This window comes from Neltuma alba, unplaced genomic scaffold (genome assembly GCF_004799145.2).
Source record: "Neltuma alba isolate B1F8T4 unplaced genomic scaffold, ASM479914v2 tig00006075_pilon, whole genome shotgun sequence".
Taxonomy (NCBI): Eukaryota; Viridiplantae; Streptophyta; class Magnoliopsida; order Fabales; family Fabaceae; genus Neltuma; species Neltuma alba.
This window is the reverse complement of record NW_021634340.1, coordinates 95,745-119,208: the sequence shown is the minus strand read 5'-3', so window position 1 is coordinate 119,208 and position 23,464 is coordinate 95,745. Positions and strand designations below refer to the sequence as shown.

Here is a 23,464-nt window from a genome sequence, read left to right as displayed (position 1 = left end):
ATTAAAATATCTTTCACTTAAAAAAAAAAAAAAAGGCGGTTCATCCTTTCGTCATGGTTGTTCGAGTCACAGTTAAGCTCTATTATCTGCTATGGCCAAAAGAAAGCTCAATTGTATAGATTTACCAATGCCAAGTAATGGCCATCGTGAGATGTTCCTAAAACAAGATTTGAATTCATCATCGTATGGTTTACTTAAAATATTTTATAATCATTAGGTCGTTGGTACCTTTTAATAACATAATGTATGTTATATACATAATGATAACTTAATCTACAAACCATCCAAGAAAGTTTAAAACATCATAAGGATATTTGCAAGATTCCTATAATGGAGGTTTCCGGCTTCAAAAGAATAATTGTGAACAGCATTCTCAATTTATATTGTAGTTGTAAATTTGTGGCAATGAAGTTGTCAAATCTAATGAGATAGTGACGGAATATGAAAAGATATAATTATGATTTAATTATATTTCCAAAATATTTGAATTATTTAGGATATTTAGATTATTTAGATTTTCAGTTTTTTATTATTTTAGTATAAGTAACTTTAAGTTTCTTATTAGACGGCAAACTTGAATCAATAAATTAGATTAACAATTATCGTTCTTTCTCACTTACTCTCCTGACTTTCCTTTCCTTATTTTATTTTCTTCTTCTGCCTCTTCTTTTCTTCCTAAAATCTCTTCTCTTTCCTCATTTTCTCTTCTTATTTTGCATCAATTTTGGCATAGAGCTAGGTTGTAATTTCCTTTCCTGTGCCTAAATTCTTTTCCTAAACCACTAAACACATCCTCCCTTCAAACTCCTCCATATCTGTTACTGCTTTTCTGTTGTCGTTCACTACCTTCCTGTAATCTAATCATCAAGAAACCGCTTCCATTGAAAGTGGCTTGAGAAACTCAACCAGATCAAAAAATTTCATAGTGAAAGAAGCTGTCACGTATTACTCCATTCTTCTGCAAGTGAATTCTGGCATGCCGAAGCTGCAATGTCTAGAATTAGATTTTTGCAACAAGAACACTTTTCAACTCAAACTTTTGGAAAAAATTACACTTTGGACTCTATCTTTGTTTGAGAAAATTTCACCTTGAACCCATTTTGGCAAAATTTGCACTTATGACCCATTTTTTGGCTGCCTCTCCAATTGTGGACCTTCAGCATGTATATGGAGAGCTGGTATGAGTATGACACTCTATTCCAGCGTCAATCAGATTTTAGAGATGAATATCGATGTCATTACTCAAACTGTGGTCAATATGAATATGTATCATAAAAAATACAAGTATACTAATTATGCTTATGAGAGTTATGAGCATGTCGTGCAATGACAACTTGATTTCAAGGTGCGAATAGAACAATTTAAAGTAAAACTTGATACTGCAAGCAAGCATATGACTATGTATTTGATAAGTTGGAAAAGAGAGTTGATGAGGAATTGATGGGCTTTATAAACTTCTTCAATAACTCAAAGAATCAAACAGAAGAGGCTCTCCAAACAACCAAGCCAATAAAGGTCAAAGGACCTTCACTAGACACGGAAGAAGATATTGTCAATCTAGTTGAAGTGGCACCTCCAACTCATCTGGAGTCAATTACTCAATATGCACCGTTGGACCTGTTTGTAATTGAAGTAAGTGAGGTCTCTAACCAACCATGTTATTATTAGTGACAATAATTCTGCGAGGGATGATCCAACTGTCCAACTGGCAAATAAGTAGTTTTCTTCTCACAGATTGTGGCCAGCAAGAACCAATCTCATCATTCTACAAAGCCACCTTATCTAAAAGTTGCACCTCCCAAGGTTGCCCTATTACACCTACACCTCCCAATAAAGTTCAAAGCTCCTTCACTAGACACGAAGAAGATATTGTAAATCTAGTTGAAGTGGCACCTCCAACTCATATAGAGTCTATTACTCGACTTGCATTATGGGACCTGCTAGTGACTGAAGTAAGTGAGGTCTCTAAACAAATTATTATTAGTGACAATAATTTTGTGAGGGATGATCCAATTGTCCAACGGGCAAATAAAGTGGTTTCTTCTTAGATTATGGCCAGCAAGAATTAATCTCATCATTCTACAATACCACCTCATCTGAAAGTTGCATATCCCAAGGTTGTCCTGTTGCTGAACGAATTTTTCCAACAATATCTTGTCAATTGGAAAGGTTTCCTAGATAGTTTCCAAGATCTAGCTACTCATTCCTGTCAAGATTTTCTTTTTTGGTACCTCACCTGTTGGAGGGATTCCATATTAAAGCATCATGTCGAAGTCTTATCCCGCCCTTTCCTCCCTAGCATTGCACATCACTTTTAACTCGTCCAGAGTGGAGTTCTTCAAGAGGGGGAGAAATGATGGGATATGAAAAGATATAATTATGATTTTATTATATTTCTAGAATATTTGAATTATCTAGGATAGTTAGATTTTTAGGATTATTTAGATTTTCTAGAATATTTGAATTATCTAGGATATTTATATTATTTAGATTTTTAAGATTTATTTAGATTTTTAGTTTTATTATTATTTTAGTATAAGTAACTTTAGGTTTTTCATTAGACTACAGACTTGAATCATGGGATTAGATTGACAGTTATCATTCTTTCTTTCTCTTCCTCTCCTGACTGTCCTTTTCCTTATTCTATTTTCTTTCTTCTGTCTCTTCTGTTCTTCCTTAGATCTCTTCTCTTCCTCATTCTCTCTTCTTGTTTTAAATCATATAGTTATTGATAGAGTTGAGGTGTAGAAAGAAAGGCAACTGATATTAAGATGGTATTACTTGGAGATGAATATTTGAATTTGCAGCGTGCATTATTGATACACAAGGGCCAAGTCTAAGATATTTATTATTCAATTTTGTTGCTGTTTTGTTTTATTTTAATTAGTAAAATGTAATACATAACTTCTTACTAATTCAAGATTCACCTTTTCAACCCAAATTTTAGTCATTGTGGGAATAAGGTTAGAAGATTAAGATGCTCATTTCCTTGTCTCTTGAATGACTGGTTATATGTTTAGTTACCTCCAGTTAAATATTCTATTATAGTAATGTAGAATTATTAGGTGTGTGGTTAGAAATTTTGGCCAAAAAGATCAAGTTAGGGGTCACTCAGGTGATTCAAAACTTATAAAGTGTCTAACTAATTCTATTTAGATTTTTGCATTTCAAATTCTCCATTTTTGGCAAGATGATTGCGAATTACGTGTGTGTTTAAAAAATCTCGTTCCAAGTCCCAAGTAAACACTTGAATTACCCAAATCAAAGGTCGGTAGCTTAAGACATGAGCTCTCATGTTATGGTGGGCACTGTTCGTCATGGGGAATGACACAAGAGCGCCCTTCGCTCTGTGTATTTTGGTATGATGAAATCTTGCACTCGTGAGGGCCCTAAATTATTGTGTTTAGGAACTGGTGGTATGATAAAATTGTGAATCATTGTTTAAATTGCCTGTACATGCGCAATATTTGACTCTTGCACCTTGAAAATTGTTTCTCTTTTCCCCCCTTCTGTTTTCTTGCTGTTTTTCCTCCCTGTTTTTGGGCTTGGGCGGAATATTTTGAGTCCATATATCTCGGGTCCATCTCTCTTAAAATAATAAACTTGTTATTACGATTGATTTTTAATATAACAACTAGTTGGGATTTAACCTGATTTTAAATATAAGATTCTTATTTTATTTGTTCTGAATATTTGTTCATTTTGTCCCCATGTAAACCCTATGATGGTTGTGTATGCCAAGAAACTTTCATCAAGTGATAGTTTTAATGTATACAATTAATAAAAGTTTTGAAGGAAACCATCCATTTGTTTATTCATAACTAATTTAATTAATTTTTTTTAATATATATAACTTATTTATATTATATTACCATAGGAGGAAGTATTAAATTGTCAAAAATTTATTTTGTGAAAGTAATAGAGTCTTGCTCCCTTTTATTAGTTTTTTTTTCAAATTCAATTCCATATTTATATTTTTTAATCCTTTACGTTTTCCCCTTAACTACTTAATCAAAAATTTGTCTTCCATCATTTTTTTAAATTTTTATTGCAAATATTGGACATGCATGGAATTTTAGATTAGCTCAAGCCTAATATGTTTAAAAAAAAGGGTAAAGTCAAATTCTTGTTTTTTAATGATCAATAATTAAAAAAAATTAGGGAAAAAAGAAAAGAAAAAGCCAGGTGCAAGGGATTGGCCTTGGCCTGGGCCAGCAATCAATTAAAAGTGGTGCTGCCCATCAAAGTTTCAGATATTGGGCATCGGCTTTTTTTTGTGAAAGCCATCATGATAATCACAAAAAGCCACCGTTGCTCCCTCCAAAATAATTAATTAAATTGATCTGTAGAGTCTTCTCTTTACAAAGTTCTAGAATTAGGCTTGGTTCAAATTCCATGACAAAAATACCCTTTCCTAGATCCATCGTAATTTTCAATTCTGGCTGCTGCAGACCGCACAGTCAAACATTCTGACTTGTCATCCATCATTTACTTAAAAAAATTGAGGTAAGCTCTATTTTAATTGCTTTTACACGCAACACTAAATTTTAAAAGCATTTGTATTATTCGAAAATTGTCTGAAAATTTTTATTTTTATTGCAAAATTTATTTATCTAAATACCTAGTATCATAGATCCTTAACCGGAGCAGCTTTTCCTTTTATATAACTAAAGCATAATTAAAAAAACTTAAACGCGCAAAAAAAAAAAAAGGTTGCACAGGAGTATTTAACGAAATTTTAAATATTTCGCATTTGTGAGATTTTTCAATAATTTTACACATTAGCAATAGTAGAGACAATTAGGAGTATTTTTCATTTATGATATGGAGAAAGGCCTTTTTTTTTTTTACAGAATAAAATTGGATTTGGAGTATCCTTTATATGACAATAAATTTAAGATAATTGCATATTGATTAATTATAAACACTGCTTTAAATTCTTTTCCCAATATGCAAATGAATTAAAAAGTCTGATAATGCAATAATCTTTGACCATTTTGGGCTGACACTGAATTTTCCCCATATTTTTGGGGCACAGCAATAAATGTGCATGCCAGCTAGAAGAAAAGGAAAATGTCAAATTCTTGTTGTAAGTGCAGCCCTTGGTGGTAATGGATGACCACAAACCCAAATTTGGCTGTCAGTTGGAAAAATATGATGCTGTGGCTTGTGGGGGTGACAGAGAATAATGCTATCTTTTCAGATCTTTCATTAGATTTTTCCTTTCAGCAAATTAGCCGCAGTTTTGGTAAGAGAGAATAATACAATATTCACCAAGCCTGGATGTTTAATTCTTCCCTCTTCTCCTTTCTCTCTCTCTGCTTTACTTTTAATCTTTAATTGCTGCTTATTCAATACATTTTTTCCCTTGCTTTCCCTTTACTGTTTCTTTCTCTCTCTCGGTTTCCTCCATTGCAAACCAGCTTCCTTTCCAGCTTGCTCTGGTCCCGATCTTTTCTTCCTCAAGCACAGCACCCACCAACCATTTGCCCCGCCTTTTTCTCTTTTCTATCCTGTGAAATCTAGCGATTTTTAGTCCCTCTGAAGTTTTCGATGGAATAAGAGTTTTGTCTGGCTCTCATTACTCTCCGTTATTTTAATATCCCACTTGAGTCCATAGTCCCGCTTGTAGTATCTGAGTTTTATATTGTGCTTACAACGGAATCTATCTATGCTCATTGAGTTTCTATTGGTTGAAAGAGAAGGCCAGCTCTCGCTTCCTTGGTTGCTGGTGGTAGAAGAAGATCAGGGAGGCGAGTTTAGATACTACAGAAGGTAAATGGATTCTCTGTCTTTCTGAATCACTTTTTTTGTGCAACTCTCAGTCTCATTTTGCTTTATCTTTTTCGTTTGCTTGGATGATAAGTGATGCTTTCGCAAGTTTTGGGTTTTTTTCCCCTTCTTTTTTTTTGGTTCTTATTGATATCTACTGCTTGTGATTACAATTTACAAACGGTGGGATATTGGATAGGCCTTTACTTTCCCAAGGGATTTCGAGTTTAATTTGTCTTTTTCTGATAAGGTCACAGACACGCGAATGGATTTCTGATTTGTTCAATGTTTGAGGATGGCGCTGCTTTTTGCCATTTTACCTGAAAACCCATACCTTCAAATTGAATTGATTGAAATTTTCCTATTCCAAATCTTGATAAAGCACAGGGGCCTAAAAAATCATGATAAAGCTGAAACTGGTGATCAGCTAACTTTCTGTTTTTAGTTTTTGCTTATGGCGATTCATAGCAACAACTGAAACGTTGGCTGTAAAATTGGAATGTTTAAATGTGAGTTGCCTAGCTGTGTGAAAGATATACTTAACCTTATTCTTGTCCTCAGGTGGGAATGCATTAATTCTGCCAGTGGAAGTATTTTGTGGGCGAAATTAGTTGACCAGATAGCATTTAATTATGTCGACCAATAGTTCTTTGAATGTGCAGCTGTCTAAGAAGACGACATTTTTGGGTCTGAAACTATGGGTCTTAATTGGGATTGTTGTGTGTGCATTTATAGTCCTGATTCTTTGTATGTTATCTGTATGGGCGATGTTTTGGAGAAAGTCAAAGAGACCGCTGAACAAACCACTGCATCACAAATACCAATGTGTCGAAAGAGATCAAGGTCGATAAGGTTGGAGTGCAGAGTTCTTATAGTCACCCAGAAAGTGTATATGTTCCCTTTCATGAGAAGGCTAGTGATAAGAATCCAGATAAGGCTTTAGTACGGTCAGGCATGAGCAAATCCAGTGATCCGGACAATGTGAGTCAGTGCAGTTCAATGTATCATCACGAGAGAAGAGGTAGTTCGATGTCAGGTGAGGATGGGAGCTCTGGGACATTCAAGAAGCAATCTGCATTATCATATGGTGGAATGGTGCCTGCCTCTCCTTTAATTGGTTTTGCCAGAATTCTCTCATCTTGGGTGGGGCCACTGGTTTACGCTTAGGGATCTTGAACTTGCAACAAATCGATTCTCAGCAGAGAATGTGATTGGTGAGGGTGGATATGGGGTTGTTTACAGGGGAATGTTGATCAATGGAACCGAGGTGGCAGTGAAGAAAATTCTTAATAACTTGTAAGTTTTTTCTTCCTGTTGTGCTCATTGGCGTTATCTTAAACAATGACGTTATTGATTCTTGCTCTCTGTGATTGTATTGTTTATAGGGGACAAGCAGAGAAAGAGTTTAGGGTTGAAGTGGAGGCTATAGGCCATGTTCGACATAAGAATCTTGTACGCCTGCTTGGATATTGCATTGAAGGAGTTCACAGGTAAAATTTGTAATCATCCCGTGGCAGTGCGTATGATCTCTTTCAAAACTCATTAATAGCTGAATGTTTGAGTGTATCAAAGTGTTTTCTTTTTTGGGGTCCAAACAGAAGAAAGATAATCTTCTGTTATATGTTTCTTTTTCTCTTATAAACAATTTACTTTCAAATAAATATGCAGGATGCTTGTGTATGAGTATGTGAATAACGGTAACTTAGAGCAATGGTTACATGGGGCCATGCGCCAACATGGGACATTTACCTGGGATGCCCGCATGAAAGTTATAACTGGCACAGCCAAAGCGTAAGTTCAACATTCAACTTTCAGCCAAAGCGTAATTTGTGTTGCTTTTCATTTTAATTATTACTACTACCATTTTATTTGTGTAAAAACCTGTTGATATGTTATAGACAGTTAATTTGTGTATCTGCTTAATTTTTAGAACCCATTAAGTTTCCAGACAACACAAGACTGGAGCCTTTTCTTCTTTCATTGGAATACGGATTGAATTCTCAAGTCTAGTAACCATAGGATCTACTCTGCAGATTTTCTGTATAGTTGCTGACATTGTTGCCAAGTGTACTTAGCATTTTCAGATTTATCATTATGGAGTTTCATGTTTTTATGAGCTTCTCACAGAATTTCAGTTTGTATTAAACCCCAGTCTTTGAATCTGAAAACACTTCTTATTGTGACTGTTGGCAGGCTTTCATACTTACATGAAGCAATAGAACCGAAAGTTGTTCATCGTGACATAAAGTCTAGCAACATATTAATTGATGATGAGTTCAATGCAAAGGTTTCTGACTTCGGTTTGGCCAAACTTTTGGATTCAGGAGAAAGTCACATCACAACTAGAGTCATGGGAACATTTGGGTACACTGAATATTTCATTTCTTCTTCTCCTTACATTTAATTAAATGATTCACACACTTTGAAACTTATCCTGTTCTGAATTCCAGTTATGTGGCACCAGAGTATGCTAATACTGGTTTGTTAAATGAGAAGAGCGATGTTTACAGCTTCGGTGTTTTACTTCTTGAAGCGGTTACTGGAAGGGACCCTGTAGACTATGCCCGTCCTGCTAATGAGGTAACAAACTCTAATGAGCTAGTCTGCTAGGCTGTTAGTTCTTACTGTGTCTTCCATGATATCATCGTTGCTTTGAGTGCTTTATTTATTTATTTTTTTTCTTTTGAGTGAAAATAACATCGAGTGCTTTATTCCTTTGGCAGGTTAATCTTGTTGAATGGCTCAAGCTTATGGTCGGTGCCAGAAGAGCCGAGGAAGTCATAGACCCATGCCTCGAAGTCAAACCATCAACACGGGAATTAAAACGTACCCTTCTGGTTGCACTTAGGTGTCTTGATCCTGCTGCAGAAAAGAGGCCCAAAATGAGTCAGGTTGTGAGGATGCTTGAAGGCTGATGAAAATCCATTCCGAGAGGTATACATCAATATAACTTAACCCTCCTTATATATATTCCATTGTCTCCCTGAGTACTCTCTGTTTGTTTTCCACATTTTTGGAACTTTTGGATGCAATGTATATTCTCTTTACTTTCCTGCGAAGTTTTGCTGACTTACCATCAACTAGAATGAATAAAATGTTAGCCACCTGGGGCTGACCAAGATGAGATATGATGAGGATAGTGATCAAAGATTCAAACCCTCCCGATATAATTTTCTTTTTAAAAAAAATTGAGATATTGGGTGTTAACTTGATGAAAAAAATTTTCTCTTTGATCTTCTTCCAGTATATTCTTACCTAGTCCACTCAAACTTGTTAACATTTAGATATGCAGAGGAAGGATAAACTTACGCTTGTGTTATGATTCTGTATCTGCATATTTACAAAGCTTTGTGATGCATAATACTGAACTGATTTAGCTAACTAACTGTCTGATATAATCGCTTACAGGATCGAAGGAACCGAAAGGGCCACACTGCCAGCATGGAAATTGAAACCACAAAGGATCTGCTTGCTGTGGACGCAATGCTGAGAAATCTGGGGATTCTGAAAGCCATAAGCCAGAGGCAACTCAGACTATGATTGACAATGACTCGGCCTAGGCACGCAATTGCTGTGCATCGATTCCATACACATCCAAGTTTGTCTTTTTTGAAAGTGAAGTATCTGAATCTGAGAAGAATCAGATCAGAAGCAGCCCCTTTGATTTTTGGGTAATTAAGGATTATTTATTCATCAGGTAATATGAGACACCAAAACCTACAGGGAAGATCAGAGTCAGATTGAGTTTATGTTGTACAGAGATATATTCAGGGCTCATTCATTACATCATTGTTGATATTTTGGCCCTTTGGGCTACGAGTCTGGATCTTTTGGAGTTCTTTTTGTTATAAGGTTCTTGCAAGGTTCTGAAGGAGAAAAACTAGTGCGAGAAAAAGAAGAGAAAATCTACTCTCTGCGAGAAAACGAGAACTCGAAGTGATCCTTATACTTGGGTGGGCTATTCTTGCTATATTATTTTTAGAGAGTGACATTGTGAACGACTATTATATTGGATTCATTCATTTTCTTGCCGTTTTTACTATTTTGTGTTAGTGTTTTATTCAATCAGGTTATACCATCCTCATTTTTCTTTGACTTTTGCACTTTTTTCTCTCTCCTAAAAGCCGAAGCTCTAGAAGTTGTTGTGGCTTATGCATTATGTAGATTATAACATTATATTCTTAATATAAGAACTTTTTTATTTTTATTTTGATTTAAATAAAAATGTCCAATCTATTTTATTTTTTATATTTATTTATTTTTTTAAAGATAGTATTTATAATAATGGTAGTTCTAATAATATATTTGATTAGTAAGGATATTTTAAGAAAAATAATATTTATTTATTGCGAATAATTAATTTAATTAGTTTTTTTAATCTACTGAAATTAGTCAACTAGTTTTTATATTAAAGAGAAGTAGTATTTGTTTATCTTTTTGGTAATTTGTCGGATTATTATTTCTTGTAGGTTGACCTCTCCATTTGTTATTCCCTATGATCCACGACTAACTTGTAACAAAAGTGAAAAACCATGTTGTTCAAGTGTATGAGCAATATTTTTTTCTGGAGGGGTTTGGAAAATCACCATATGAGTTACCTAAGTTATAAGCGGTGTTTTGACCGGGGAAAAAGAAAGAAAGAAAGAAAAAAGAAAGTTTATGAAGCGTGTGCCTTCAAGCTTGTTTGGCCCTAATATCCAATTGAATTAGTATAGTTTTATATGACTAAATGAAACATAATACTGCCTCTCAAGTCCTAATTATAAAATTTTGTTTGTAATCTACAAATAAGTCTTATAATTAAAACCGGAGGTAGTATTATTTCTCGTAAGATTGGATTTAGTTCTAAATATCATTTTTAATCATTTTCTTGAAATTATTTTAATTACCTTACCTCCGTTTTAATTAAAGAACTAGTTGACTAATTTGAGAAGATTTAAAGAAAGAACTTATTAGTTATTGTAATAAATATGTGTTGTCCTTTCCTAAAATATCCTTGCTGATAAATGTGTTGGCTAGAATTATCATTGTTAGAAGGACTACCTAGGAAAAAGATACTCCTCCGGTCCTTATTATAAAGACCCAATTTGACTTTTTTATTTGGTCCTAATTATAAGACCAAATCCCTTTTGTCCTTATATTTATGCTTTTTTTTCCAAGATAATCCTTCTAATAATGATAGTTTTAGCCAATATACTTAATTAGCAAGGATATTTAAGAATGACAACACTTTTTATTATAAATAACCAACTTACTTACTTCCTTAATCTCCTCAAATAAGTCAATTGGTCTTATAATTAGGACCGGAGGAGTAATATAAATATGAGAGATAAAATAAATTGGGATCTTATATTTAGGACCAAAATAAAAGTCAAACAAGGTTTTTTATATAAGGACCGGAGGTAGTAATTTTTTTAACATGTGCAATTTAATACAAGTAGTTTGGAGAAATGTTATAAAATTAAGAAACAATTTGGATTGATATATATATTATATATTTGGACAAGGATTGTATATATTTAGAATCAAAGTAAAATTATAAATTTTTAACTAATTCCTATAGTTAGAACAAGAAAGTATGAAAAATAATACTCCTCCGGTCCTTAATAATAACTCAATTCTTGAGTTGGTTTTGGGTCCTAAATATAAGACCCATTTCTCATATTTATCATTTTTTTTTTTAAATTACCCCTATAGATACTCTCTCACCCATAATTCAGTAAAAGAGGGAGAGGGGGTATTAAGAAAGATGATTATGGTATTTTGGAAAAAATGTGTCACTTTTCTTATATTAACTAACTTAACCTAACTCTTCCTTAATTAATCAATTCGTTAAATGGGTCTTATATTAAGGAGCGAGGAATAATACTACTTTTAATTTTTAATATAAGATTTATTTAATTAATTTGGATAGATTAAAAACATTAGCTAAATTAATTATTTATAAAAAAATATATTTCTAAGATAACTTCTTAAATCATTTGTGTTGAAACTATTCATTGATATAAACTTTCTTAACATATATAATTAATAAGAATATTATCTTCGGTCCTAATTATAATAGCTAGTTGACTTATTTGAGGAGATTAAGGAAAGAAATTAAGTTAGTTATTTGTCATAAATATGTGTTGTCTTTCCTAAAATATCCTTGCTAATCAAGTGTATTGGTTAGAACTACTATTGTTAGAATGACTATTTAAAAAAAATACATAAATATTATAAACAAAATAAATTGGGGTCTTATATTTAGGATCAAAATAAAATTCAAACGAGGTTTTATATTAAGAACTGGAGATATAGTTTGAACAAAAATAAGAGACAAAGTAAAGTAAAATATCGCATTTAAAATCACACTCAAACTCTAGTTAGCTTACCGGGGCATCAATATCACACAAACAGATATAGGCACACAAAGGGCAAGATTTATGGCAAGGTTCATGCGTGCACTATTAATAACTTCCTATTTCGCTTATGGGATTGTACGTTTTATTCCCTCGATTTTAGAAAGTGATGATAAATTCTTTGAAATCTTAATTTTTTGTGCAACATAAGTTATAGCACGACAAGAATCAATGATTCAGTATTTGTGGCCAACCCTATTAGTTCAACACTTACACTATTCATTCGCACGCTTTTCTGATCCTCCTAGGTGTAAATAAATACTCCCATACTTAGTACTTAGTATAAGATCTATTTAACTAATTTGATTAAATTAAAAAAATTAGGTGAGTTAATTAATTATAAAAAATATGACATATTTTTCTTAAAATATCATAATCATCTTTCTTAATATCTTCTCTTCCTCTTCTACTTGATTATGGTTGAGAAAAATCTATAGGGCTAATTTAAGAAAAAATTGATAAATATAAAAAATAAATCTTATATTTAAAATCAAAATTAACTTAATAATTACGTCACATGTTAAGGATTGGAAGAGTATATTCTTGATTTAAAAACGTACGCACGCGAGTCTATTTCTTTTATTTTATTTTTTGATGTGATATCTCTCATTTAATTTATGGTGCCCCAACTTTCACAATCATTTTAATTTGGCAGGCAGTCAAATATATGATTCATTGGTCAAAGCTTCCAATAATTCATTCAATATTCTGAGTTGTTAGTTCCTTTATTCACGGGCTTGCTTTACGGCTTTCTGCTGTGCTGCCCCATCTCTTACTCTTCAACCTTTTTTTAAAAAACTTTTTTTTTCTTTAATTATAATTCACACCACTCACATTTTTTGGTGAATAATTTATAACTCAGCTCTCGTTACTTGAAACTAAAATTATATAAAAAATAAAAATTATTAATTATACTTTTTGAAGCATGACAAATGGGTAGTGCTTTTTAACTTAAAATATATGTAGAACTGATTATCTAAAAAAATCTTATTTTAATTTAAAGTGTATGATATAAAAATATAATAAAATACATATAAATTATTTATAAGATATTAATATTTTCATATTATGAATAACATCAAATATCTGGTAAAAAGAAAATCAAGGATGATGTTTAATTATTTAGCGACAAGAGAGGATATGCCTTGATTAATCAAACATGTATTATACATAAATTTTCGTTTTTGTAATGTTGTCGTAATTAATATTAAATAATTTGAAAAATACTTGCATCATTTTATTTATAGTAATTATGTCAAGTTCTCTAATTATGACCATATTTTTAAAATATTACTCTTCTGGTCCTATTTATAAGATACTTTCAATATATTTCACACAGATCAAGAAAAATTTTAAATTGTATTAACTTTTCATTAACATATAACAAATTTCCAACTTTATCCCTCTTTAATATATATTTTTTTAAAAAGAAATAACTATCTACACTATAATAAATGAAAGACAATACGGTACCTTCATGATAAAAATTTAACGAAGTGACTTATAAATAGGAAAAAAAAATTTCTTTCTATCTTATAAATAAGACCAGAGGAGTATCATTAAATTAAAAAATAAGATATATAACTATATATGATTAGAGAATTTAACATAATGATAAAAACTTAACCTAAATATTATTTTCATTTTTTTTCCATATCTGTGTAATGTATTAAAGAATCTATGTGCCAAAAAATGCCTAAATAATAAAACTAGCCATTCTTGCTTGCTATAGACTTGGTCGGTGAAGAAGAGAAGAGAAGAAAGCTCCATTCTACAAGTAACAGAGACAGGTCACATTAAATTATTGAAATTTTTTAATATGAGACCGGAATGTCATAAATATTTCTGCGTCCTTAACTACCTAAGTTTCACCTAAGCCTTTCCTTCTAGATGACAAGAGGAAAAATCAACCAAGAAATTAAATCATATCAAATATATTATATATAATTTATTAGAAGTCGTATTGTTTACAAGTTATGATGTGATTTTTCGTTTCTTAAATTTCATGGATAATACATGGGGAAAACATATGTGGCTATAAAATTATATGACATTCAATATTACTCGCTCTAATTTTTTTTTATAAGATTCAAATTTTTAATTGGTTTGATCTCTTTTATAAGATTTAATTTGGGGTTGTTTGAATACTAAATGCATTTTTATCAAATTTGCCCCTAATTAATTGCATTATTATTTTCCCATAAATTTTTCATCTTTTTCTCTTATTATTTCTTTATCTCAATTGCCCTCTTATAAATAAACATATATTTAAGGAAAAAAATTACATTCCTTACATTTTCATTACTTTTAACTACTATAAACATATTTTTAAAACACAATTTCATTAATCAAATCTTATTTAAAAAAAACCACAAGTAGTATTAAATAAGATTCGGGCATTGTTAAACTTAATTAGGAGTAGTGCTTTTAGTGTTTTTTTTTTTGGACTAAAGTAAACTTTTAATCCTTTAACTTTATATGAGGTTTTATTTTGGTCCCTTAACTTTAAAAATATATTTTTAGTCCTTTTAACTCCAAAATTGTTAGTTTTAAATAATGATTTTTTGTAACAATCATGATTGTTTTGAATATTAAACTTACCATATTATATTCAATAACGTTTATCAGCATTCAGAAACTCAATATCATTATTTTTTGTTAATAATTTAAAGATTAGAGGACTAAAAGTTTACTTTTTAAAATTAAGGAACCAAAATGAGACATTGTGTAAAGTTAAAGGACTGAAAGTATACTTTAACTTTTTTCCCCCTACCCACAAGGGCGACATTATTTAGCAGAAATCAAGTTTCTTCCACTCGACCTAACTATCAAAGATCACACGGAAAAATATATATTACTATATAGGTAGAAATATTTGAAATTAATTGGAAAATTATTCCTCTCTCCAATGAACACAGACAAGTTCTAAAATTGTTCAGTTTTATCCATTAGTGTGATCACTCCCCATGTTACTTACTCCATACACATGTGATTCATATAAATGAACAAAGGCAGGCATGAAGTCAAACGCATTTTTTTTGGAAGCTTACTGAATTCAAAATTCTGCTCAATTGCTGAGACGATATGGATGATAATGATAGTGACATTCCATACAATAATATTGACTTTAGAGGTCGGCAATTAACGTAATTAATTGACTGCTTTTGGTTTCAAATTGGAAATGATTATAACAATAAATAAATTCCATAGAACAAAATTAAAAGGAGCCCACGAGACAAGCAAACTGTTTTAGACTTCCTGGTCAACAAGGGTAAAGTTAATTCATTGAAAGCCATGGCCAGAAGAGAATTTTGATACTATTATGGTCAAATTAAAATTTCCTTTTTAATCATTTAATTTTATACAAACTTTTTATTTCTTATCTTAATTTTATAAAGTATATTTTCAGTCTTTTAATCCTAATACCATTAATCTCGAATCATGATTTCATGTGACGCTCATTGTTATTTTAAACATTAGACTCAATATATAAATATTTGATAACATAATTTTATCAACGTTTAAATTTCAGTATTAATAATGAAAATAATGATATTATGATTAGACAATTGGAAAGACCATATAAAATTAAATGACCAAAAGTCTTGTATAAAGTTAAAAGAGTATAAAAGTTTGCTCTTGTATATTATTACGAAATATTAACTCAAGAGACTCTGTGTGTGTGTGTGTGTGTGTAACCGTAAATTAAATCATAGAATCACCAATAGTTGACATATCGTTAATGCGATCACCTAATTAAAAGACAAAATAATTAGCGTGAAGATTAAGTAAATAAGAGAGATGAAGAGAGGATAAAAAGATTAGATAGAGAAATTTGTCTTGATTCAACCCTATTACATGTCAATTCTCCACAATAATACTAAAGATTTTTTCAGTGTAATAATTATAGTTGCAACTGAACATTTCTTGAATTTGGCCTCAACTCACTTGTTTCAGCTAATAAAAAAAATTAGTATACAAGTACACTCAGCCTAGCAATAATAAATACACACAGCCTAAGGATACCTTTTCTCATAATTAAGCTAACTAAAAACATAAAGAAAGCTTCCTTTAATTACTCTACTAATTAATTTAGGGCATGTTTGAATATCAGTTTGGTGGCATACATCTAATTTTGCAAACCTAATATTTAATCGAATGCTTGTTTAGTAATTATTTTGACTAAATTTGATTTTGCACTTCAATGTTTTGCTTTCCTAGTGCGACTAGAATGTTGTTGGTTGTATTTCTTTTAATTAAAATCCAAACCTTGTGAAGAATTAGCCCATTCTATTAGATTCAAAGCCGTTGGAAACCTTTTTTTTTTTTATAATAATGTCAAAACATGTACTCCTGATCTTAATATAAGATCTATTTAACTAATTTGATTAGATTAAGAAGTTAGGTAAGTTAGTTAATTATAAAAAATATGACATGTTTTTCCTAAAACACCATAATTATCTTTCTTAATATTATTACTCCTCACTTACTTAATTATAATTAAGGAAGTATCCATATCGGTATCTACGAAAATTGATAAATATGAGAAGTATATCTTATATTTAGGATCAAGATTAACTTAACAATTAGGTTCTATATTAAAGACTGGAGGAATATTAAGTAACTAGATTGTTCATTGTGTTAGTGAACGATGCAATTAAATTCGGTGGTTTGAATTTGATAATTTTTCAAAAGTGAATGCTTGCATTTCCATGATATAATTTGAATAGTACTTAGAATTACAATAAAAAAGTGGAGAGAAAAGGTTAAAAAGAAATTAATCCTTTGAAAAATGTGGGGGGAAAAAACCATATAGTGCTGAGTTTTGACCGCCCAGAATGTTATGTTCAACTAAATAATTATGATTAACGCTTTGTTAGTTCCGCTGATTATGGTCATAGTAAATTGGTCTCGTAATGATTTGCACCTAATTCTGAGCTTAATTAAAAAAGGATTATTGCAATTTCATAAGTATCTATCTGGTTAGTCGTCAGTTACGTCAGAATACTATATAGTCTGAAAAGTATGGGAGTTAGAAATATGAATAAGGATGCAACTGTCCCTCTAATTTTATATCATTGCTATTTTTATTATAAGTCATTTGTAATTTATTATTTTTAATGAAAAATTTAAGTGATTTGGGTTTTGGGAATCAAGGCCAAAACATGTTTCTAAGTTCAAAAATTACCTACTAATATGGTTCTCACATTAGCAACAGGATTCGAACTTATAATCTTATCATTTATGAGCCAATTCACTGTAATTTTATTCTCACATACTATGATAGTGCATACTAATAAATGCCTTATATTGACAAAAATTTCCAAATTTATCTTTGTGAAAGTTTTTTCTCGATCTACATTTATAGACCATTCTCAGTTCTCCATCATCTTTCTCTTTTTTCTAAGTAAGGGTATAAGATTTCAATTAGTTAACCTTGCAATTATTAATCATAGATAAAAATATTTGCTGATTTATTTTTATTCTATTTTGGAAGAAAATATGTAGATGTTGAATATATTATATAACATCATTTTAAAAGCTGAAACCTTAGAGCATCATATCCAAATATGAATAAAGTTATGATGATTTCAATGAAGCCAACTCTTATAACTATTGCTGTATTTTTATGATGAATCAATGAATTAATCAATATAATATATAAAAACTAAAATATTTCTTTACGTCATTCATATAGACATGCTTAATTTATCATTCATATAGCTGATATTAATTTTTGAGTACAGGATGCTATTATATAGAATGAGGTACTTTTCTTTTTGGTTTCATTTGAATACTTTTGTGAAAAATAGAAAAGTACTTTTCTAGTTGATATCCAAATCTCAAAGAGAACATTAATTATTAATTAATTTATAATACATTGAACTTAGATTAATTATTTATAGATATCAAATATTTTGCTAGATTATTAGTTTAGGCCAGCTTGCGTCCCCATAAATGAGAATTGTATCAAATTTCAAATCAGTCAAATATGCTTAGCTATTTGATTTTGACACCGATATAAAAAATTACTAAATTCTATTAATGGACTATTTGTATCAAAATTGTGATCCAAATTGAGCAACGTGTTTTTTTTTTTTTTTGGGTACAATTGAGCAACGTTTTTAAATTCAAATGGCTGGGAGTATTTCTTTGGCCCAAAAAATAAAAAAGGTTGGGAGTACTTCTGGTGTTGGATTTTCAAGACACTTTACGAAAAAAAATATAAGATTATTTTATAATAAACTTGGAATGTGAGAAATATATAAATTTTAACATTGTTAATTAACTTCAGAACCATTCCAAATTTTGGTGAGGCATAGTTGGAATATTCGATTGAAGCATGCTATTGATAAGAAGTTTATAAAATCCATAATCAATCAAAATTGAGTAGATTTTTTTCGGCCAGAGAATCAAAGTTGATTAATTAATAGGATATAATTTGAGGTAAATGAATTAGGTCCAATCATTAGATTATGAAATTAGGCATATGATATTTATGAAAACGACTGATTATAATTATATATTAATATTTTATATATTCCATAGTTCAAGTTTTTAGTAAATAAGTACAAATATATAAACCCCCAATAAGCAATTGACACTCTTTATATCAACCATTTTTTTTTATTGATATTCTTAAATCTTCATATCAATTTTTACGAAAGGAATGAAAAAGATACCACCTTCCGTTGATAATATTAGGATTGCATAATTAATTTGTGTGAATACTAAGAAAATTAGTTAAATAATTTATTTGTAATAAATATGTGTTATGTTTTCTTAAATATCTTTTTTAATCATATACATTAGAACTATCCATAATAAAAACTGTCTTCATATGTGCAATTAGAAAGGAAACTTAGCTTTGGCCAAAAATTATAAATATATAAAACAAAATAAATTGAGGTCTTATAGTTAGAATCAAAATAATTTTTTTGGTATAATTCTTATATTCAAAACTGGAGAATACTTTATAAAATTAAGGGCGGAAACGAAACATTATATAATATTATAGATAATCAAATGTACACTTTCTGTTAAATAAAATCCATCATAAATACTGTTATATGCGACTTGTGAATAGTCTAATCGTTATAAAATTTTCTTTATATATATATATATATATATATATGATGGGGATGGAGCAAATCAATATATACATATACATACACACAGATATGAAAATCAATAATGGAAGTGAAGTTAGGTATGCATCCACAAATCGAACCAAAACTTTAGGCGTTGCTGCCATCAAAAGGAGATCAACATCAACACGCAAACGCTCAAAACCCACACACATGCATTGAATTTCTTCAAACTCTCTCTCACATATTGTACGGAACTCCATTATTTCACCATTCAAATAAAATCCATTTTCATTTTTGTACGCAAAAGATCCAACACCCACATATATAATAAATACTATCTAGTAATTAATAACTCACCATAATATACACGTTAAATCGTTAATATCAATATCCAAAACCCTACTTTCCCCCACCACCCGGCCACCCAGCCAGCTACCTATGAATTTATATATATATCGTAAGTGTTACAATATATATGGCCTTGTCAAAGCTGAACATTTATGAATTATACCAACTTTTAAATAATTTTGTACTTTATAGTGTTGGTGGTGGTGGTACTCCATTATTATTATTGTTGTTATTATTAGTGAGCACCAACTTCTTTCAATTGCATAGTCGAAGTCCAAGTACACATGGCTCTGAAATTGAGAGTTTAGAGTCATGGCCGTTGGTAATTATGTATTGGTGTGTGTATATTCATAGGAAAAAGAGACTACGTACTATATATAGTATTTTCTACACAAAAACATTTATATGCGCAGTCCTTACAAAGAAGAAAATTAAATTCGATTTGTTCTGAACCTAATAAGTAATCGCAATTGATAAAAACTGTGTGTGTATATATATATACAGTGCAAGACGCAATACTGTGTATGTAAATGGATAATGCAAAAGGAATGAGATGTTCTAATCAGGCAGACTACGGAAAATAAAGAAATATATAGATCCAGTCAGTGGATATATAGAGACGTACATGTAATAATGTAATATATGTGTATTTCAAATAAACATTTTCTTCAGCGGTAAACTAGATCTCTTACTTCTCAGGGGTTCAATTTTCATCCATCGTAGGAAAATCAGAACCCAGAACTGATCTCAGAATTTCACAATGCGTTTAATAGTGAAATCAGTGTCCTGATGAGAAGCATATAGAACTCTTCATAGAGAGAGAGAGAGTCAATAATGGTTTCAGGTACCTTCATTATGCTAAGGCGGTCTACATCTAGTCATGATCGATCCGCTTAGTTCATCTTTCGCATCAGTACAGCGACAGTTGATCAGTACAAGATATAGTAATAGGGTTTTCTTCCATGGATATATCTAAATATATATATATTCATGGCTGTCTACCAGGGAAGGATGAAGAAGAAGGAGGTAACAGGTCGTGCAACAAGCCATGGTCGTGAGGGACTTGCTGCTGGTGAAGATGAGTGTTATTATTAGGGTTTTGGTGGAACATGGGATGGTTTTGGTGGTGATGAGGATGATGATGATCATCGCCCTGGTAACTTGGAAGAAACTGAGAAAGAAGTTCCTGGGGAAACATGGCTGTTCTTCCCAGCTGTGAAGAACCAAAAAGGGATGGCGGTGCTGCCGCCGCCGATGATAACATCATGGCAGCGTTGGCGCTGCCGCGAAGTGTTGCCGGACAATGGTGGTTGTGCTGTCCTTCATATGTTGTGACCACAATTGATGGATCCTGGAATGACCTCTCCACCCTCTTCTTCACATTGCACTTTTGACTTGTGCATCTGTAATAACTCCTGCAATATGGTATTCATCATATGTTATGAAGTGAAAAAGTACCAATCACTTTCTAATTACACGGATTTGATTTCTTTGAAAGTAAACTTCTGAATGATGCACAAGAGTATACTTTTGATAACATAAAAAAGGAATTTAGTAGTTCTCAAGCAATATGAAAATGCAAGAATCTTTTGAAAGAAAAACTATATATGATGATATATATAATCAGGTGCAATGAATATAATGATATGAAACGGTTGAGAGGAATCTGTATGAAACTATTTTGATATGATCATAAGCAAAACAGTTTTCACACCAAGTACTTGGAAATAATTAAAGTGTTGCCTGCTTATACTAGCTAGGACTGAATTATTGCATCAAATTTGGAACCCCATATATATTGCACAGTTTAATTAATCATTTTGGTTTTAAAATTAGCAAGAGGATATAAATAATATGGGGAAAATAATAATAATAATAATAATAATAATAATAATAATAATTTGTGAGTATTAATGAATAAATATTTAACCTTGGGTAAGGACTGTTCTTGACGGCTTTCTGCCCATATTTCCTCCACCTGTATCCATCTTCTAAGTGATCGACCTCACTTTTAGTCAAGAACGCAAAACGCGGCTCTCTTGGCTTTTTCTCTTTCTTATTCCCTCCCTTTGGCTTGTTCCTGACAATTTCACACCAATTTCATAACAAGAATCCACACAGTTTCACACAAATCACTTCAACAACACAAATTAATACTGAGATAGAGAAGTTATTAGGGTTCAGTGCCATTATTTCCATGTTACAACACTTTAATTTGGTTGCATAGTTTTAAATCAGTATAGATGCTTATAGCATTCACATATACAAGTACTAAGATATGCAAAAACTGGAAAAAAAAAAAAAAAAACCCATTTCACTGAGGCACTGAAAATCATAAATCTGTGGATGAAAAGGCTAATACTGATATAGGTTTGAGTTGATTGGCATATACTTTATCCGAAAACTTAACTATTCAAAGAAAAATCAGAAGTACAATTCCCACAGAGAACTGATATGGAAGGTATATACATTGAACAAATCAGATCCTACTCATCAAATATCGAAGATGGATCAGGCGAAAACATCTCAGCAAATGGAAGGAAAAGAAGAGGAGGAGGAAGAAGAAGAAGCAAAGGAACTTACTCTTTCTTAGACATTTCTTCTGCATCTTGGTCCTTCTCTTTCTTGACGCTTTTGGTGGCTGAGTCTTCTTCTGTTACCACAGCTTCTTCTGCTTCATTATTAGAAGACGAATTGGACACAGAGGAATTGAGCCCCACTTGAGAATCTCCTACAGTGGTCGTCGGACTAGTGACTACAGCTGGCTTCTTTGGATTGAGCTCATCGTTAATGGAGGGCGAGATCACTTCAGATGCTGATGAGCAAGACAAGTCAAAGGCTCTTGAGAGAGTATTATAGTCCATGAATCCACCATTCAAGCAATCTGTGAAGCTCGTACTACCGTGTGAGGAAGGATGATCAAACCCTTGAACAAGGTTCTGGTGGTGGTTGTAATAGAAATTGTTAAGATCATACTGATCGTAATAATGATCCTTCTCATTCGCCATGGAAGAAGAAGGAGAAGAGGAGGAGGAGGAGGAGGAGGAGGAGGGAGGAAGAAGAAGAAGGAGCAGAAAGATATGGAGAGTTTTGAGAGAAATTTCAGGCAAGACTTTGTTTGGTTGTTATGGGAAAGGAGGCTTTTGGTGCATACAACTTCGTTGGCTTTTTCTTTCTACTTTCACACTCTTGAGTTTGGGGAGGTAAATGAACAGCGCCTTTTATACATGTATATATATGATTTGAACTTTTTGTTAAATAAATACAAAAGTTTTAATTTCATCCCTTAATTTTATAAAATATCTTTTAATTCATTTAATTCTAACAAGTTAAAAGTTAATCAACCAACAATTTTGAGAATATTTTATTACTACTTCCGGTCCTTAATATAAAAACTAGTTGACTAATTTAAGTGAATTAACAAAATTATTTAAATTAGTTATTTGTAATAAATAAGTGCTATCTTTTCTAAAATATACCTGTTAATTAAGTGTATTGGCCCAAACTAATTTTTATTACAATGACTATCTTGGTAAGAAATAGATAAATATCAGAAATAAAGAAAATCGGAGTTTTATATTTAATAATAAAATAAAATTCAAATGAGATTTATATTAAGGCAGAATGTAGTAATATTTAAAATCTCAGTATCAATATTTTTTTTTTGGTTAATTATGAGACGGAAAAAAATACTCTCTGCAAAATTAAGGGACCGGAATGAAATTTGAACGAAGTCAAAGGAGAAAAGTGTATTTCTACCTGTTGTTTAATTACTACTCATATTTTAAAAGGGGAAAGAAATGGAATATTTTGTGGTGTTTCTGCTTAGCTTGAAGCGTGATTTAGTTGATT

At 31.4% G+C, this 23,464-nt stretch overlaps 1 protein-coding gene and 1 pseudogene across 1 annotated transcript; one reads left to right on the top strand and one right to left on the bottom strand.

The window, feature by feature from the left end:
• Nucleotides 1-5,427: 5,427 nt before the first annotated feature.
• On the top strand, nt 5,428-9,312 carry LOC114749523 (probable receptor-like protein kinase At2g42960; annotated as a pseudogene).
• A 10,874-nt stretch (nt 9,313-20,186) lies between these two features.
• Nucleotides 20,187-22,744, bottom strand: LOC114749514 (WRKY transcription factor 71-like). The gene is made up of 3 exons (XM_028938005.1): nt 22,196-22,744; nt 21,543-21,692; nt 20,187-21,027 (listed from the first exon to the last, which is right to left on the bottom strand). The coding sequence occupies exons 1-3, from the start codon at nt 22,618-22,620 to the stop codon at nt 20,601-20,603; spliced, it is 1,002 nt and encodes a 333-aa protein (XP_028793838.1). The 5' UTR covers nt 22,621-22,744; the 3' UTR covers nt 20,187-20,600.
• Nucleotides 22,745-23,464: the final 720 nt, after the last annotated feature.

What these genes read in the sequence shown, in the direction of transcription:
- LOC114749514 (XM_028938005.1), bottom strand. Translation starts at nt 22,620, where the DNA reads ATGGCGAATGAGAAGGATCATTATTACGATCAGTATGATCTTAACAAT. An exon ending in GAAGAAATGTCTAAGAAAGA is followed by an intron (nt 21,693 to 22,195) that starts GTAAGTTCCTTT and finishes TGAAATTGTCAG; the next exon opens with GAACAAGCCAAAGGGAGGGA. An exon ending in AAGAACAGTCCTTACCCAAG is followed by an intron (nt 21,028 to 21,542) that starts GTTAAATATTTA and finishes ACCATATTGCAG; the next exon opens with GAGTTATTACAGATGCACAA.